This window comes from Ochlerotatus camptorhynchus, unplaced genomic scaffold, assembly GCF_037179485.1.
Source record: "Ochlerotatus camptorhynchus isolate MF236.1 unplaced genomic scaffold, CSIRO-AGI_Acam_v1.1 ptg000012l, whole genome shotgun sequence".
Lineage (NCBI taxonomy): Eukaryota > Metazoa > Arthropoda > Insecta > Diptera > Culicidae > Ochlerotatus > Ochlerotatus camptorhynchus.
In genome coordinates this window covers 1,567,225-1,585,920 of record NW_027040504.1, presented here as the reverse complement: position 1 = coordinate 1,585,920, position 18,696 = coordinate 1,567,225, and the positions used below count along the sequence as shown (strand labels likewise).

At 40.8% G+C, this 18,696-nt stretch overlaps 1 protein-coding gene across 1 annotated transcript in view; it reads right to left on the bottom strand.

The window, feature by feature from the left end:
* Positions 1-458: 458 nt before the first annotated feature.
* Positions 459-18,696, bottom strand: part of Poxn (Pox neuro) — a 91,907-nt gene continuing 73,669 nt past the window's right edge. The window contains exons 4-6 of the mRNA XM_065221267.1: positions 10,158-10,350; positions 1,166-1,806; positions 459-1,099 (exon numbers count right to left, since the gene is read on the bottom strand). Of these exons, the coding sequence (XP_065077339.1) occupies positions 815-1,099; positions 1,166-1,806; positions 10,158-10,350 (1,119 nt within the window). The 3' untranslated portion in view covers positions 459-814. The remainder of the gene's footprint in view (positions 1,100-1,165; positions 1,807-10,157; positions 10,351-18,696) is intronic.

Genomic DNA, 18,696 nt, shown 5'->3' with positions numbered 1-18,696 from the left:
CTCCCGCATTCCAATCCGATGAGTCACATCCGTGAGATTGATTATCAATTAGGATCAAACCGAACCACCACCAACCTTCATTCCAATTCCCGAAACCGAAAGCGTCGTAAAGCTCAACCAGTTAATTAAACTCCAACGACCGTCAATTCCCATGCCGTGCCGTATCGTAACGTAGGTACGTTAGTGATTTGCACCAGCTATCTGATCAATCTGGAACCGAAGATTTTGCAGCGAAGATAGCAGCCACCGTGGTCGTGGATCGCAGGGACTCATCAAGCGGATCAAAAAACCGGTCGCAATTATTACACGCTGCTGCTGCTGCTGCCGTTTTGCGACCGAACGAGCAACATTGGATACAATATGAATGTGTCGTTTCCTCGTCGTGGGTACCGTATCGGATGGATCGATGCAGAGAAGAAAACAAATTATTTTTTTAATTTATTACAGTAATTCGCTTCGGCTGTTTATTGAAACAATTAGTCTACTTTATCTTACACTGGGATTCAGTTGTGTATTTTCGTGGTTTTCTTTGATTTACACTAGTCTGTTTTGTATAATTTACATGAGTCTTCTTTAAGAATGGATCTATTCAAACAGTACGATGGGGTTTTTTTTCCTTTTCTCAACTTGTTAATAAATTATCCTTAGTCTACATTGTTTGATCCAAAGGTTCTAGTTTTGGGAAATCGATTGGTTAGTTTCTCTCAACTTAGGGTGTCACTATGTACAGAAAAGATTCCATTTAGCAATAACAGTACGTACAAAACTAGTTCAACAAATGCGCTTTTGTATGGCAAGATAATACTCTAGTTGTTCAATCACAAATTTCAATATTCACACTGTTCTCGTTGAGAGTTTCCGGTTTGGATTTGATCAGGCTCATGCCTTCCTCGATGGATCCCGTTGATGGTGGGTACTGGGACAACAACGGCGGTGGGCTAGTCGATTTGGACGGTGACGCTGACGGTGACGATTGGTAACCGTCCCGAGAGGTCCGTGGCACACAGGTAATGGTGACCGAGTCCAGCTTTTGACGTTTCTCGGGCTTTTTGAGCAGCTCTTCGATCGAGTATGGGTTGCGTTTCTTGGAGATGCTCGTCTGCAGGCGGGATGAGAATGGGATTAGATTGATTGATTGGAGTTTGGTAAAGGGCTTTACACTTACCCTCAAATCGTCGTGGTTGTCCGAAGAATCATCCGAATTGACATCGGTGATCTGCACCGGTGATGAACTGGTGTTGGAACTGGTTCCATCATTCCGGTAGCTGTCGCGTTGTACGGCGAATCCTCCAGAGGTGCCGAATGGATTGGCATAAGCGAAATATCCGTGAGGGAATGCCGCCGTAGGATCAGTCCCGGCCGCAACGCTGCGGTTGGCAGCATAGAACAGACTGGTATTCCAGATCCAATGTTTGGGCAGGTATGCCATCTGAGGCGACAGGGTAGCCGGAGTGGAACTTGACGAAGTAGGTTCACTTTTCGATTCGGCCTTGGGTGATCCTGGTGAGGGATGCTGTTGCTGCTGTGATTTTCCGGGATCTGCTTTGGTTGGTGTGTGTCCTTCGTGCTGGATGATGTTGACCGCTGCGGTTTTCTGTACCGGAGGACCGGTTCCCGGAACGTGGGCCGAATTGTACGGATGTGGGTGAATGGGTTTTCCGTCCGGCGATACGACCGACGCCATACTGTAACGGTACTGGTTGAGAAGCGCATGATGCTGCTCAAGGGTTTGGCTGTACAAGGGGTGTGTCATGGGCTTGGAGGTCATGTAGGACGAGGAGTGCGATGGATCACGCATCATTTGTTCTGAAAGTGAAGGGAAAGGGAAATTAGTATGAACAGTTGATTCAGTTGAAGGGGTCTTACTTAAAACGCCAACCAGTAATACAAATCAATTATTTTCAATGTCAGCTCGTATGCCTTGAAAAATCCACGGCCCATACATGTTTATAAACGTTTTAAGAAAAAAATCTAAGCTGTCCCTAGCTTGTTAAAATTCAGCAATGTTCAGATAACTTCAGGAAAGTCCCGAACTATGGGCAAGTTTAAAGATTTCAAAAGGTAAGTGTCGAGAGCTTCAACGCAGTTTGATAAACTTCAGAAAAATCTCGATGAAGCTCAGAGAACTGCAAGACAGTCCCACTAACTTCAAGAATATTTCAGGGATTTTACAGAAGCTTCAAGAACTTCATGGAAATTCAGAAAGCTTTAGGAATGTTTAAAGATCTCGAGAAATGACAAGAAAATTCAGAGCACCTCTGAGAACTTCAGAGCAGTTCCAGTGTCTGTTTTTATCATTTACACTCGCTCGCAAGGAGTAGCGCTTCAACGCAGTGTTGATGAATTGAGTTTGATTTGAAAATCTTCGCTGTCATTTACGAATGGAATGAAGAAATGAGTTCATTATAAATCAGTGAATACGCATTTGTTGATATTCACCGGTGCTTGATTATCCAACCCAAAATCGTCAAATCCAGAAGCGATCCTCAAAAGCTAAATAATTAGTTTATTTTGGGCAGAATCATTATTTTGAATATTGCCTACCCCAGAATCTAAAACCTCAAAATTATCATAAATTCCACTTGAGGCAATAATTTACCATGTGTGTTAAAAATAACACAACACGTTCTACAGCACAATGTTTGTGTAAAATGAAAATAATAATTTACAATTGATCCTTAAAATCATCCCGACCAAGATAAATTGATATTGACAACAACACCGGCGATAATGAAGATCCAGCCACGAATAGACAAACACAAATGTTGACCTCGATACTCAGAGGTTGCCTTGATCAAAAGAATGTTGATATGTCAAAATTCAAATTCATGCAGGTAGTTGGTCTATCTGTTAAGGTTGTCTTTATTTCCAGCTAAGTTGAGTGTAGAAGAAATTATTTGTATCAGCACTGGATCCATGAACATCAGATATATTGTGGGAAGTTTATTGATGTTCTAAGAATGAAGAAGAAGAAATTCAGAAATCTTCATAGAAGTTTAGATATTGACTGGAAAGTTACGTGAACGTCGGGGCAGTTCCGAGAGCTTCAAGGCAGTTCCATGACCATCATAAATATTAGAGAAGATTCAAGAACTTCTAAACGATTTGTGAACGATCAAAATGTTTTGAGTGTTTTATAATAGATCTAAGAACGTCAAAGAAGATCCGAAAAGTTCAGAGTAGTTCCAAGAATTTCTAGATCGTCAGCGAAGTTAAATTACCTTGAAGGGTAAGTTTTAAGAGCTTAAATCCATAGTTTTCTGGAAAATGTCTAGAACATCTGTGAATATTAGAGACCTTTAGGGGACATTTCTTTGAGGTTGGAAAAAATGCAGGAGCTTTACAGATAATTTATGGGAACTTCAGGGAATAGAAGAGTTTTTTTTTTAATACTTTATTAGCGAGAGTTTTAGCTCATTGGCTAGTTCTTCTCGTTGGAAAGATAAGAGAACTTCAGGGCAATTCTATCAACTTCACGAAAATATATGGAACTTTAATAAAATTCCGAGAACTTTCTTGAACAGACTGCGGGAACATACGGAATGTTCCCAGAAGTATATTTAGATCAAATCAAGATCAAATAACTGCAGAGTACTTTCATTAACTTCAGGAAAATTAAAAAAAAAGCTATCAAAAAATTTCAAAGATTCACTGCAAATTCCGTAAATTTTCAGAATTTTCCGAAAATCTATGGAAAATAGCGGGAAAAAATTCCGGAATATTATGAAAGTTCCTAGAATTTATTGACAATTTAGGGAGCATCAAGAATGCACTAAAAACTTCAAGAAAAGTGTTAAAACCCAACAATCAATTAAAGCTGCAGATCAATCTTATGCAACTATGAACAGCATTTAGCCTGCTCAATTGCATGTTAACTAGATTAGTAATTAGAGCTAGATTAGAGATTTAAAAAAATGTTCCGTGAGCTTCAAGGAAGTTTAGAAAACATTGAAAAAAATTCAATGAACTTCAAGAAATAGACGAGAGCTTTTTACAAGTTCTGAAAAATTCAGGAAGTGTGGAGAGCTTCAGGAAACTTTCGATAACTTAAGGCCAGTTCCTATAGCTTCAGGGAAGCATCGAAAACATCAGAAAAAAGTCTAGTCCTTGTGATCTTGATGAACTGGTTCTGATAAATAAAGTGCAGTTTTATTAAATTTGAAAATAAAAATCAAGAACTGCACTGGACATTTTAAAATTGCATTTACGATTTTGTTTTAACTTAAGGAAAATGCCAGGAACTTTTAAAAAGCAACACAGATTCATATAATTATGTTGAGTAAACGTCATTACAACCAAATCTAGTCATACAAAGGTTATATGAACTGTCATACAAGACCTGCACCGTTTGAAAAATTCATGTAAATTTCTGCGAGATATAGCGCACATAAAATTAGCGCTAGATTTCACGTAAATTTACGCGATATTCAGGGAAGCTCATTATTGATCGGGAACCTCTATATAATTTTAGGGCACTTTTTTAAAGCCACTTGGACTTGGAATAGTTGTGGAAATTACGTACAAATTCAAGAAATTTCATTCGTGAAATTTCGAGGAAAATCAACAAGAAACGTAGAAGTGCAGCCAAATTTGTAGAAGTTTTGCGAATTTCATAGCATTTTGAGGAGCTGCGTGAAACTTTATATAAGAGTAACGAATTGTGAAAAAGTTCAGGGAAGATCTAAAAATCATTCAATAAACTTCTAAGAGTTTCAGGGATCCTTGCTTCAGGTTAGTGAATTTCGTTGCAGTTTGTCAGAGATCTAACTTCAAAAAAGCTTCATGATCTTCTTGTTAGATAGAATTTCCAACCAACTATGTATTTTTTAATTAAATAAATTTAAAAACACTGAAAAAGCTCTTCCCCGTATACAGTAAGTGTAAATAGTAAATTTGTACCGAATGGGTTTAACCAAAACTAACTCCATTTAAAATTTCAAAGATATCCCAAATATATTCGATTAGTATCTAGTTACAAATAGGGGCACAATTATTCAAGTTTCAAGATCATTCCTTTCGAGTGGAATTAAAGTTAAATCTTGTGTTTATATATAACTCCAAATGTTAGTTAGTTCGATGCATCGGACAATAGTTTGTTCTGGATAAATGCTTTATTACTTTCCGTTTTCTTCAAATATCTAATTCATGACATTTCCGGTATTTATAAAACTTGATGAATCCTGATACAACCTGATTTTTCAGAATTTAGAAAATTTTAAAATTCAAACTCCAAGAATTTAGTATTGGTTCATATGTCTGAGATTTAACTGACGATGAAATATTCAAAATCTAAAAAAAAAAACTAGTTTCAAAATTTATGGAATTACCTAACGATGAGAATTTTCTTATGTTCGAGATACTAAAATTTATGAGAACCGGACGCTATGTGATATCATAACAAAAAAGCATTAACAAACGATTATTGCTTGTTCAAAATCAGTAATCGTTAAGGCTCCCCCAGGTCCCAATCGTTCTTATGAAATAAATATAGTCAAATTTAAAGTTTCACCATAAAAGAACTAGTAAACCTCAATATCAAATTGAATTTGAAAAAAAAAATTACCCAAAAACCAAGTTACTTTGACGTAATTTAATTGAAAAGCATTTTCGCGAGTTTTTATTTAACCGTAGTTAAGCAAAATATAGAAAATCCGCAGTTACCCCCCCCCCCCCCTAGGTCCCTCGAGATAAATTTTCTACTTACGCCAATGGCGAGGGACAAGCGTACAAAAGAAGCTCCTAAAAGATGAAATGCTCCCTAAAAGTACTGAAATGTGCCTATAAAAACTATGAAATGTTCCATATAAATCGCTTAAGTTTATGGAACATTACACCTTTTTTATTGGTGCATTTCATTTTGATTGTGGCTCCTTTTAATATTGATTTCAGAAGATTTCATAGCTATTGACGTAAAACTACGTCTTTGTCGACTACACTGGTCATCATAAACGAGTACCACTTGGTTGCACATCATTCTGCTTGAACCTGAAAAGATATAAATTAATGATGCTTTCCTGTCTCTGCTCACAAAAATTATCCAGGCCAGGATGGTGGAACTCAGAAATATCGATTTTGCCAACAAGATTCGCTCTCTCCCAGATTGTACAAAACCATTTTGGAAGATGACCGAAATTTTGAAAAATAAGTCGAGACCGATCCCTCCGCTTTCCTCTGTTGACCAGAACTTGGACCCATCCCTACTCATAACCCCAGTTGAAAAGGCCAATGCTTTTGGCCAACATTTTGTGATTTCACATAATCTTGACCAAACCATGGTGAACCCCCATGGGTCTGCCGTACTGGAGGCAATGTCTAGAGTCGCTGACACCCCCGTAGTAGTGAATGATGATAGTAGAATATCGGCTGATGATTAGAAGCACTAAAAAGATGAAGGCTGCTGGTATGGATGGTGTAGTCAACCTCGAGTTGAAAAACTTGAATATTCACTTCTTCAACCATTATTTTACCATTATCTTCAACAAATGTTTGGAGCTTGGCTACTTCCCTGCATGCTGGAAGTTAGCCAAAGTAATTCCAATACACAAGCCTGGCAAAGATCCTACCACTGCCAAAAGGTATCGCCCCATCAGTCTCTTGTCCTCCATCTCGAAGCTATTAGAAAAGTTGATACTCAGCCGTCTGCTGGTGTTTTCAAGTAATAATAACATCTTTCTTAAAGAGCAATTCGGGTTTAGGAAAGGCCATTCTACCATCCACCAACTCGCACGGGTTACTAACATCATCAAGCGGAATAAGTCCGTTTCCAATACATCTGCCATGGCATTGTTGGTTGCCGAGAAAGCGTTCGACAATGTCTGGCATGATGGGCTAGTGTACAAGCTGCATCGATACAACTTTCCGATCTACCTCGTGAAGATCATCAAAAACTACTTGTCGGGCAGATCATTCCAGGTCTACTTGAACAATGTCCCCTCTGATACGTTCAACGTTGATGCAGGGGTCCCTCAGGGTAACCTGCTTGGGCCTATACTATTCAACATTTTCACGTCAGACTTTTCTCCCCTGCCCGGGTGGTGGTATCCTGTCAATGTTCGCCGATGACACCTCCATCATCTATAAGGGTTGAGTGATCCGTGCTTTGGCGAGTAAACTACAATCAGGCCTGGATGTTCTGTCCGACTATTTCAAGAGCTGAAAGATTTATAGCAATGCAGCTTAAACACAAACCATTCTGTTTCCACACTCGAATTCACCTCGGCTTGTTCCGCCTGCAAACGTCAAGATCCATCTTGATAGCACTCCCATTGAATGGTCGAGTGAAGTAGTCTACCTTTGTCTCACCCTCGATAGCAAATTGCTATTCCGATCCCATGTGGACAAGACATCCACCAAGTGTAACATCTTGATCAGGTCGCTCTACCATCTGATAAACAGGAAGTCCATCCTATTCCTCAAAAACAAGCTTGCTGTCCACAAACAGATCATTCTGCCGGTTATTGAGTATGGTATGCCAATCTGGGAGAGTTGTGCTAAGTTCCACCACCTAAAGCTTCAGAGGATCCAAAACAAGATCCTCAGAATCCTTAACAGTCCAACGCAAACTCGTAATTCTGAGATTCACCACCTGGCCGGTCTTCAAACACTCGAGGAACGAAAGACTTCCACGCTGGAAAGGTTCAGAGTCGTCTGTCTGCGATCAAACCACCAGATCATCAGTGATTTGGCAACCTAGTTTAAGTAGTTAGGTAGGCTCCTGTGCTCAAGTAGGTAGGTTATCAATTTTTTTAATTCAAACCAAAACAATCCAATAAAGGGTATTCTGTAAATTAGCGCTAAACGCAATCATCACATTAGAATAACCGATCAACTAGAACAAAGATGAAGAGCCAAAGGCTAATCAATTGACATGTTAAACCAAATGTTGAAACATAAAAGAAAACAGAAAATAAACGCAAATTTTACTACGACTGCCTCTGCTCATTACCGCTTCGGACTGCGTGGCACTAGGTCCTGCAGCAAGTGGTTCACATATATGCGGATAGTGTACTAGCACTGTACGTAGCCAGCCAGCATAATGTACGCAGGGCATCAGCGTCTATCAGCATGTGCTAGTTGGCTAGTTCTCTAGCACTAGTTAATCCACACAGATTTAAAGATTTCCTAGAGGCTGTTGGCAATTATCCCATACCACTTTAATTTTTTTTTTTGTAATGTCAACTGTCTGCGTAGGGGATCGATTTGACAACCAGCGATGTCGAAGGAGAGATGGTAACTAGTATGAACAACGGAAATTATTTACACACCCCCCCCCCCTCCTCCCCCCATAATGGCAACCTGAAAAAAGACATGAGCTTTGCCGATCACCTTTTTTTCGATTAAATTAAAATAATTCCACCCGCTTGTCCAGAAAAAAATTGTAGTGCCTCTTTATATGCAATTATAGTTTAACATCCGAAGTCCATCCTTTTTTTTGTAGAAAATTTCATCGTTTTTATTTATGGAGAAAAAAATTATATTTACCGCTAAAATTTAACTTATTTATATGGTGACATATTTTCATTAAACATAACAACTTAAATATTGGCACAACTGCCTATTTGTTATGGGACACTTATTGATTTTGCAACAAATGGGATGCCATTAAAAACATTGTATGGGAAACAGAGAGCACTCAAAAATTCACATTGAAAACATTTTTTATAAGTCATTATGGCGTAAAGTTGGACTCAAAAAACTACAAAACATCGACTTTTTGGTTTTGCTGAGGGTCATTTTTTTTCATGATTAGATAGAAAAAATATTTTTGCATGTAATTTTTGACAAAAATCTAAGGAAGAAACTGATTTTCTTGAATTTCTGATAGTTTTTCCCAATATTTTTTGAAAAATATAAACGTACCGAAAATATTTTTTTTTATTTTTGGACCGGTTAACTTCCCCTTAAGTAAACTCTTAGGATTAAAAACAGTTGCAGCAGAAGGGTTATCTTCTTCCATACAGAAGTTGGAAAATAGATTTTTTTTGTATAAGTTTACATCACGGATCAGAGATTGTTTTGGTGTGGTTCTCAATTGATTACATTGAGAAAATTCAAATGCCTAAAAATGGTTTCCGAAATCATGGCAAAATTGATCATCTCGATCCCAGACACGATCCGGGCGTTAACGCATCATCACCTGTCCACCGATTAATCTCCTCAAATCAAAAAAAGCAAACCTTCCGTCTGCTCCAATATAACTGAAAATTTGCATATCATATCGCGTTGATGAAAGAGCCCGGTGAGCCGATTTCGCGCCTTCTTTTCACACCATCATCGCTTATTACTCCTTGGACTGCCGCTCTGCCGCCATGTACCGGCAATCACACACACACACAGAAACAACGGAAACAACCTGTTAAGAAACGAGGATTGCTTTTCCACGAAAGCTTACATATTCTCCTAAAACCCATTGATTACCGCAAACTGATCGCTAGTAGAACAATTATTATCGAATTGTACTTTTCATTCTCCGGGGGTCGGAAGGTGAACTCTTTCTGTAAGTAGCAAGCAGCAGACCTCACTAATGATAAGTTCTCGCGCACCATCGCCGGCACCGCCAAAAGTGTGTACTGTGAGTGTGCTCAATGAGAGCGATTACGCTTTTACAAACATGATCATTATCTCTCTCCTGGTGGATGACGGACGAAGTAATAACGAAGTGAGGCATCATCACCCGGGGAACGACGCGACGAGTGAGCGAGCACGTGCAAGCAAGAAATATGAGTGCAATTACTCATTACTTAAGGTTCCCTTTTGGGGTCCAACTGAACATGTGTGCGGTCAGGTCTTGGCCTCCGGTGTGATGTCGGTCAGCCCCAACGGAGACACCTTTTTTTCCGGAAGACCTCTAGCAGAAGGTGAAGACATAAACGCGAAAAAAAAACACACACACACACAACAGCCCCTCTGCCCTGATGATGTTGATGCTAATTCGGAGGAAAATTACTTTACTGCACTTTCTTGTAGAAACATGCCGGCACGAGCCCAGCCCGGCCTACCCGCAGCCGGTAGAAAAAGGATGATAAATTATGCAAATCTAATTAGAGTCATTGCGATTATGAAGTTAATGACGACGACAACGACGGTGATAATGATAATATAATAATTATTGTACAAAACAAACAACATCTGTCCCCTGCTCGAGGAGCGGCACTCACCATTTGACGTCATGTCGTCCGTCCAGAGGCCTCCGTTCCGCAGTATCCGATTGACGGAGCTCACCGATGGTATCGTGTTGGGGTCGCAGATCCGCTGGGCCAGCAGTTGGTCGCGAATTTCCCACGCAAACATGCCGGGATTTTCCTGCTTGAAGCGCAGGATTTTCTTCACCACCGTTGGCGTTGCCACTTGCTGAAACGATAAACGGGGAAAAGGCAAGCTTGAGTTATATGGTCAAATTTACGACAGACGACATGCATGCAATAATACATAGAACGGCAGTACCGCGGTAGGTTCGTGACCGTTTTGCCCGAACAAAAGACGGTAATCATAATTTCAACACTTTTCAATTATTTTCGACGGGCGACCAGCGACACCGCGGACGAGCGTGCAAGTCGTTATTCATCACAATACAAGCCATAACGCTGGGGGTACCGTAAATATTAACCTTATCGTGCGGTGCGGTGGCAATTCAGGAACCTGGTTTTGGACAAATTTACACTCTGTTATGTAAATCAGGTTGCTAATCGGGAAATTGCAGTCGTAAATCTGCGGCCCCGTGACTGGGCTAGGTTCGGGTTTATTTCCGTAACACATTGTTTCCAGAACGGACAATGATGCAGCAGCAGCAGGCCGGTTAACGTCGGAAGTTTAGGAGTTGTGAACGGGACTTCTCACGGAATGCAATCCGTTGCAATCGGAAGTTTTGCAAGGGTAAGGTAAGTCTTTCATTCCATCATAGGGGTTATGCATATATTATGTCACGTTCTATGGGTGGAGAGGAAGTGTAAGATTTTGTGACTGTGGTTTTTTTTAAAGTGACGAAAAAGGGGAGGCGGTAAATAAGAAAAGATACGTTATTATAAAATTTTATTGGGATTGGACGCTTTGCTTTTCTGCTATATTTTATTTTTCACTGGTTCTCCTTGTTACATCGAACATAAACAAGACAGTACTATGTCAAATATTGTCAATGGTAAACATAAATAAACGCCGAACAAAGGAAAGAGATTATATAAATAAAGGAAGTCCTCAATTGCTCAAGCCTTCAATAACTATTTAGAAGGAGTAAAAGAGACCCAAAATAGCTCTAGTTATTTCTAAACTCAGCCTACAAGTTTCAATTCCGAAAAAAAAACGCATCGAAACGTCATGAGATTTACTTTGTCATACGGATAAAGTCAAAAATGTAATGGGAAATTGATTCGCTTGGAGCACATCTTTTGTTTTGTAGTAGTAAAGTAGTAAAATTATGTTTATTTCTGTTATTTATGGTTTTACATTGTTTTAACCAGAGATAGAAATTCTCACTCAGCTGCACGATAAGCATTTCCTCACTCAAGCTACTTTTCGGTGAGTGATCAGTCTCTATATTCCCCTATATTCCCACGGACACCACAGTGTCCAGGAACCCAAATAAAAGCGGTTTTGTTGGGTGCATATTTCTGAATACCCTGGATCCAGGGATTCTTGGAAATATCCGATGCGAGGGCATCGACTACACTGGCGGAATCCGTGAAAACCGCCTGGATGGTGTAGATGCAGCGATAAAAGCAGCGGCAGCCTCTGCCGAAAAGACGGAGTACTGGTCCGGTACCGGTGGCATACAGACATTTGAGAGTCTGTAATTCCTATACCGACACTCCCACGGGCTGCAAAGCCGTCGGAATATCGGATTGTATGACCGTTGTATACGGCTCGTTGAAGTTCTGCTACCGATTACCGGGAGTTGGATCCTGCCCCAAACTTCTTCTTAATTGCCAAATCAATTACGGGTTTGGGCAGGCTCCAACCCCTGGCTCCGCACCAGTGGACTCTGGACACTGGAGGGAGCTTCAGATTGGCAGTTGCAGAAAAGAGTAGTTTTGGCTAGGTGAGGAGGAAAACTCCCTCGTCAGGGCCAACTGTTTTCTCGGCGAAACTTATTGCCCGCTTGCAGATAGTTTGTGTGGTCAGTCGATCGAAAGGAAGCATTCCACTCTCGATGCAGGCTGCCACGTTAGGTGTGGACGGAAGATTACCAGAACAAATGCGGATAGCTTCTCGATACGTGGGGGCCAGTTTGGAGATTAGCAGATCGCGGGCGAGACAAATGATTTCGATGCCGTAGAAAAGACGTGACTCGAGAATTGCTCTGGGTGCCGTCCAGCGATAGAACGGAGAAGATTCAGTCTGGTTTTGCAACCGCTTTTGACGTCATCGAAATGTGCAGTGAAAGTCAGATCCTGATCAAGACGAACCCCTAGGACGCGAACTGTTTTTTTTTTAAATTGGACAGCGGTTCCGTCGATGTAGATAGGGGTGATGATGGGTACAAATGTGAAAAAGGGAGCTCTTATCGGCTGAAAGCCGAAATCCGGCGGACAATGTCCGCAATGATACTGCCCTGGTAGCCGCACCCATCTTCCGACGGAGCGCCTTAACGGTGTCACTGATGGTAACGAGAACGATGTCGTCGGCGTATACGAAAATGTATATCTCCTTGTGGAGACCAATGTAGATGTTGGTCATGCGGATGAGGAACAAGGTGATTGCTATCACCGGCACTCCAGTCTCCTCCCGGAATGTCTTGGATCGATGGTTGCCCAGAATAACTTGAAACGTGCGATTAAGAAGAAAGTTCTTTACAAAATTAAGTATGTGCCCACCCAGACCCCATTCCACCATCTGGCGTATGACGTCCGGCATCCAGGCTCTGTTATAGGCTTTAGAAATATCGAGAGCTGCTAGTTCGGTATGCTTGCCTGCGGAAAAAGCATCGCGAAGAACCTGCCCAAGAGTTGCGAAGTAAGTATTTGTCCCGTGCCCCGGGTGAAACGCATGTTGCCGATGGTCAAGAAGATTCCGTGATTCAAGGAAGTACATTAATCTACGGTTAACCATTCTCTCGGTGATCTTTGCCGCACAACAGGTGAGGGAGATGGGTCGGAAATCCTTGGCTTCCCGACCGGAAGAACCCTGCTTCTGGATAGGAATGACTAGGCTGTGCTTCCAAGCTTGGGGCAGTGAGTCGTTTCCACATTCATGGTTAATCAATTCGAGTAATTTTAGCTTACCTTCTGCGGGAATGTTTCGTAACAGAGGGTAGCCCACCTCGTCAGGACCCGCGGATTCCCCCTAGGCTCGTCCAACCGGAAGGGCTGGTTGAGCTCCGATGGGGTTCCTTCTATCGGTATTTTAATTTCGGCAATGGAGGTTGACGATGCTTCATTCTGTCGTCGAAACCGTTCGTCACAGCCCGAAATCGCAGATAACATAGCGAAGTGATCACCAAGTACCTCGACGCTTACTGCAGGATCTCTGGTCACTGAGTTGGCATGGTGTAGTGCGGTACCTCGATTTTTTTTTTCTTTTACCGCTGAGGGCGTTGATCCTTCCCCAGAGATCAGCTGCCAATTGGTTTTCATTAATCCCGTTAAGGTATTCTTCCCAGCTTAGCTTCTTGGCGTCCCGAACAATTTGGCGGCATTCATTTCTCGTGCTCCGGTATTATGATAAAGATGTTTCTCTATCCGGATGACCATCTGGTAGACGTTTAGCGGCTCCAAGAGCTTTTCTTCTGGCTTTAACTGCAGATTTAGTGACGTGCGCCCACCACGGGAGCGCTTTGCGTCCGAGGTTTTGGCTGGTTCGTGGAATTCCCTCGGAAGCTGCGCTGAAAATTGATTCAATATAGTCTGAAATGTCAGTTGGGTCAGTGTCCCTGCTGGCTGCAATTATAACTTCTTGGTATTTGGCCCAGTCAGCCTGGTTGTAGAGCCAACGAGACCTGCGAGAGGCTTTCGGCGGATGATTATCGAGCTGAATTCCTATTGGATAGTGGTCACTACCCATAGGGTCATTACAAGTATTCCAGAGAAGTCAGTTAACGATGCTTGAGCTGGCAAAGGAAACATCCACTGACGACTACTTCTGTCCACTGGTGTAAGTGGGGGACCCATCATTGAGGGGAATTAAGTTGAAAGATTCGGCAACTTTCATCAATGTAGTACCCCTATAGTTTGCGGTTGGGCTACCCCAAGCTAGACCTGTGCGCCGATCAAAATATTTTCGGCGGCGGCGTGATATGTTATTTTCTGCCGGCGGCGGCGGCGTGGCGGCGTCACGCCGTTTGCTTTCGGCGGCGGCGGCGTGGCGGCGTGGGACGGCGTGAGTTTATTTTTAATGATTTAGAAAAAAATATTTTTCAAACTAATCCCACATGTACAAAAAATGCTACCCACATTTGAGTTCGGATTACTAAAAATCGCTAAAACGTAGGACACTCATAGTGTGAATAAATTTTGCGACACTTTCCCGGGAAAAACTTCTTAAATATGTGGAAAATTTAAGAAAATTTTACACACGTTTAGAAGTGCACTAGTAGAACGACTACAACCACATTCAGTTTTCCTCATATTCGAGAAGTTTTCCTCGGAAAATTGACTCATTCTATGGGTGAGCTACGTTACCTAAAAATTAAGCATAAGAAAAGTACGTTATGTAGAGGAGGATAGTGTTGAAAAGCAATCTTTTATCATTTATTGAGCATTACACGTTATTTATATGTTGATAGTGATAAATGATGTGCTTTTATTACTCTGATGCATATTTGTAGTCTTTCGAATATACGTAGGATCCCGCACAACTTGGACCTGTTAGAGATTAAAAAAAAGGTCAAATTTCAGCGTGTTGTTAAAAATAGTCTCTTATTCACCTTTATGTAAATCCGATCCTCGTCAGTAAGCCAGTGATTATTGCACAATTCTATTTTTGCAAATGCTGTAATTGTCATGAATTAAGATTGTTTTATCCACATTCTTATGGTGGATGCCTGACCGACGTGCAGATACGGTCAGCCCAGCTATGTTAAAAACTCGTTCACTTGGTGTGCACACGCAATACTTTTCGCGAGACCTTGCGAACCAAGGCTGCCAAGCTTTCTAATTTTCCAAAAGCAGAGAATATCTCCATCTACAACGTTGTTCGGGTATGACGTAGTCAAATATGCGGTGCTTAGAAACAGACTAGAATAAAATCACATTGGAACTAAAATGAAACTTTTCACACTAGACGTTCGCTACGTGATCGACTTTTAACTGGCACGTTTTTAACTTGTCCGCTAGCTGAGACAATTTGTCAGTTGAAGTACATTTTCTTCCAAAATGATGCAATTTCAAAATGTCAAGATGAATTGGATGAACACTGATGCTTTTTAAATGCATTTAAATTAGTGAATTCCGTTCGTTAGGTGAAAATCAAACATTATTTTCTCAGCTATCGAATGTCTAGTGTATCAGTAAACAAACATATGATCTTCAATGCACTGGTTGGATATTAATTTTCAAACCCTATATGGTCACCAATCGATTAGATGGAACTTATTAGTAGGCATGGTTGCTAGAGATATAGCAACAATAGTTTACAATTATAGTTTCAGAACCACGACTTAAAAAAAAAAACTCACCTCAAACGGCTCAAGAAAGTTTCAGAAGTAGTCAACTAGCGCCCACTCATGTGCTGTGAATATGAGATCGTGAGACGGTTCAATAAAGCATTCACGCCAGCTCTATTTAGTTCAAGACTTTTCATCATCTTACGTTAGTAATGCTAACGTGTTACGCTGATTGTTTTAAGTGTTGGGGCTTATTTAGGTCCTTGACGGAACATTTACATTCGTTTCACACAAACTAGGAAGTTGAGCATTTAGCTCCTCCTCCATACTAAATAACAAGTTTTGCTAATCCATATCCAGTCCATCTCCAGATTCTTCGATTTCGGTTAAGATGTGTCTGTTTATTTTATCCATTTCGACTTACAATTCCCGACCTCGGTATCACCCGGCCTCTTCTTAGCCTCTGACATGCATAACAAGCATATCACTTTCTCCTTCAATATATGTATTTTCACGTCAGTCTTTCCACGATTCACTTGAAAGGTTTTTTCCTCTCGAAGTATCAATCGACAGAAAATTCAGGGGAATTCTATTTAAATTCAAATTCGACATCGCGGAAGGCGCCGTGAATGGAAACAAAACCTCCAAAAATCAAATGCGTAAAAACGAGACCGATGCGATGCGCAGGATCTATAGGTGAGGCAGAAGGAAACGTAAGTCGACTGTCTCATTCATCCGGTGTTCTCGTCGGATCGAGAGAAAGAAAGAGTCGGCTAGTTTCCTTCTGCCTCACCTGTAGATCTGGCCGTTCTTGCTCATCGAGACGAAACCAGTGAACTGAGATTTTTGACGTTTGATCAGCGTACCAAAACGCAATCTCGAACAAGTACGAGCAGAAGGACAAATCTAGAGTAACATTTGAAATGGGCCTATGTCCAAAACGTAAACAAATCGGGTTTTGATACCATTCTTTAGCACCGCTTGATAGCTACTAATCGTGTAAGAAAGTTCCGCATAATCGAAAAAAATCATTAAAAATAACTCGATTTTCGAAACGGCCGATCAACGAAATTTTTCGATTCATTAATAGGCCCGCACGCTGAAACGGCCAACCATTCATTTATTTCATTTAATTGATAAGCCTAGTGACGTAGAAGGGCCGATGATTGAAAAATTTCAAACCAAAGCTAGGCCCTACTGCTTGAGGCAGGGCCGATGATTTGTTTTGAATTTATTTGACGTTGCGAAAAGGCTTAGCAAAGGGCCTACCATTTCTGATGACAAGCACAACGGCTTAACAAAAAGGGCCTATCCATTGAAAGATTCACAAAAAAAGGCTTATTAATTTATGAAATTATATTGTTATCGATTTTCATATATTTTTGAAAGTTTTTCGTATATTTTGGCTGTTGTATACTGAGATACAGTTACTATTGTTATTGTGAACAATATAAATGCCTAAAATACTTCAATTTTCTTAAATATGAATTGAATAATGGCGGTCAAAATTTAAAATTCATTCTCTGGTTTGTTTACGTTTTGGACATAGGCCCATTTCAAATGTTACTCTAGAAATAGTGAATCATCCCTGTGTGCTAGAAAGAGCAAGTGCGTACAAACGTCAAAAAAACTAATAGCGAATTCGTTTATTATTCAGTTCCAATCTGGATCGGGTTTCAAAATTAGGTCTGCTTGTTTTCTGACAAACGTCAGTTTGCTCGTTTGTTTTTAAAACCCAGCTCCGGTTCAAGTTCGCACTGTCAAAAAGTTCGATTTCAAACTGATAATAAACGAATTCGCGATAAATGACGCTAAATAGTTGCCTCATTCAGGCTTGTTTGAGGTTACTCAAACATGAGTCAGACATTTTCATTTTCATAACTTCTTTTGAAAAGTCAAAGCATGAGTAGTTGGGATTTCTGAATATGAGCAACATTGGCGTACCGCAAACTAAATGGTAATTGTTTTGCATTTTGTTTAATTTGATGTTTGATTTAACTGTTTTTCAGTTTTTGGTTTATTAATACTGAAGAAAAAACGAAAAGACACGAAATATTTGCCCATTTGTGTATTTTTGACTAATTTCCCTATATTTTGGATTCTATGAAAATGAGTAGAAATAACTCATGAACAAATACTTCGCCGTTTTACTCAAAATTTAGTTCTGGCCAAGGGGTAGACCACTCCACACACCAGTCTTGGGTCATATTTTTTGTCAGTGTGCCGCAAGTGTGCCGATCTTGCCGGTCATAGAGCAAGCTGCGATTGTTTGTGTAATATCCATCCCAGCAACCCGGTATTTCTGACACCTTGAATGGTTTAGTTTGAAATTGCAAGGGTAAATCGGATTGAGGATAACGCGGGAAGTGGCGGGTGTGCGAAATTGTGGTGTTTTGTTTTCATAGGATAATAAAAGTCCTGTGCTTTTGTGTTTTATAATGCTCTCAAATTCAGACCAGAAACCTAGCTTTTCGTAATGTGAAAAGCAACGGTCTATCAGCGGCCGGAAATGGTTGGAACCGGTGAGGAAAATTGTTAGAGACCGACTTTAGAGGATGATGAATAGACTTCTGTAATTTGTTTTGTGTGAGTTGCAGCATTATTTGAATTATGGGTATTAATGAAGTCTACTTAACTGCCTCTTTCTTTTGAGCCCACTCTAGAGCCGACATTCCGTATTTAGATCTATAAGAGAACTGCTGGTCTGAGTTCCTTAGTCAGTCAAACAGCACGTAGTGTTGTGAACAACTTCAATGGCTGTTGTCCAGCAGTCCATTTTATTTACAACAATCCAATGCCTAAGAGATTGTGTCGAAGGTATTCCGAAGATGTGCTGATGGATGTGCCCAAGCTATGCCAAATCTAATTTCGGCACAATGTGCTGAGTGAATTACCCCTTGGTTCTGGCTATGTTACTAAATTTAGAGTAGATTCGGTTGTGAGTTTTCACTAAATTTTGAGTAGCCATGAACGAGCGTGCACACACGTTCTAATTGCAACGCGTTCAAGATGCATTTTACCGAAAAGGTGTTGCGGATTTATCATCGGCGTGACATAAATTTATTCGGCGGCGTGATCAATATTACTGCGGCGGCGCGCCGGTTCAATTTCATCGGCGGCGGCGGCGTATGAAAATCGTCAGCGGCGGCGGCGTGGCGTGGCGG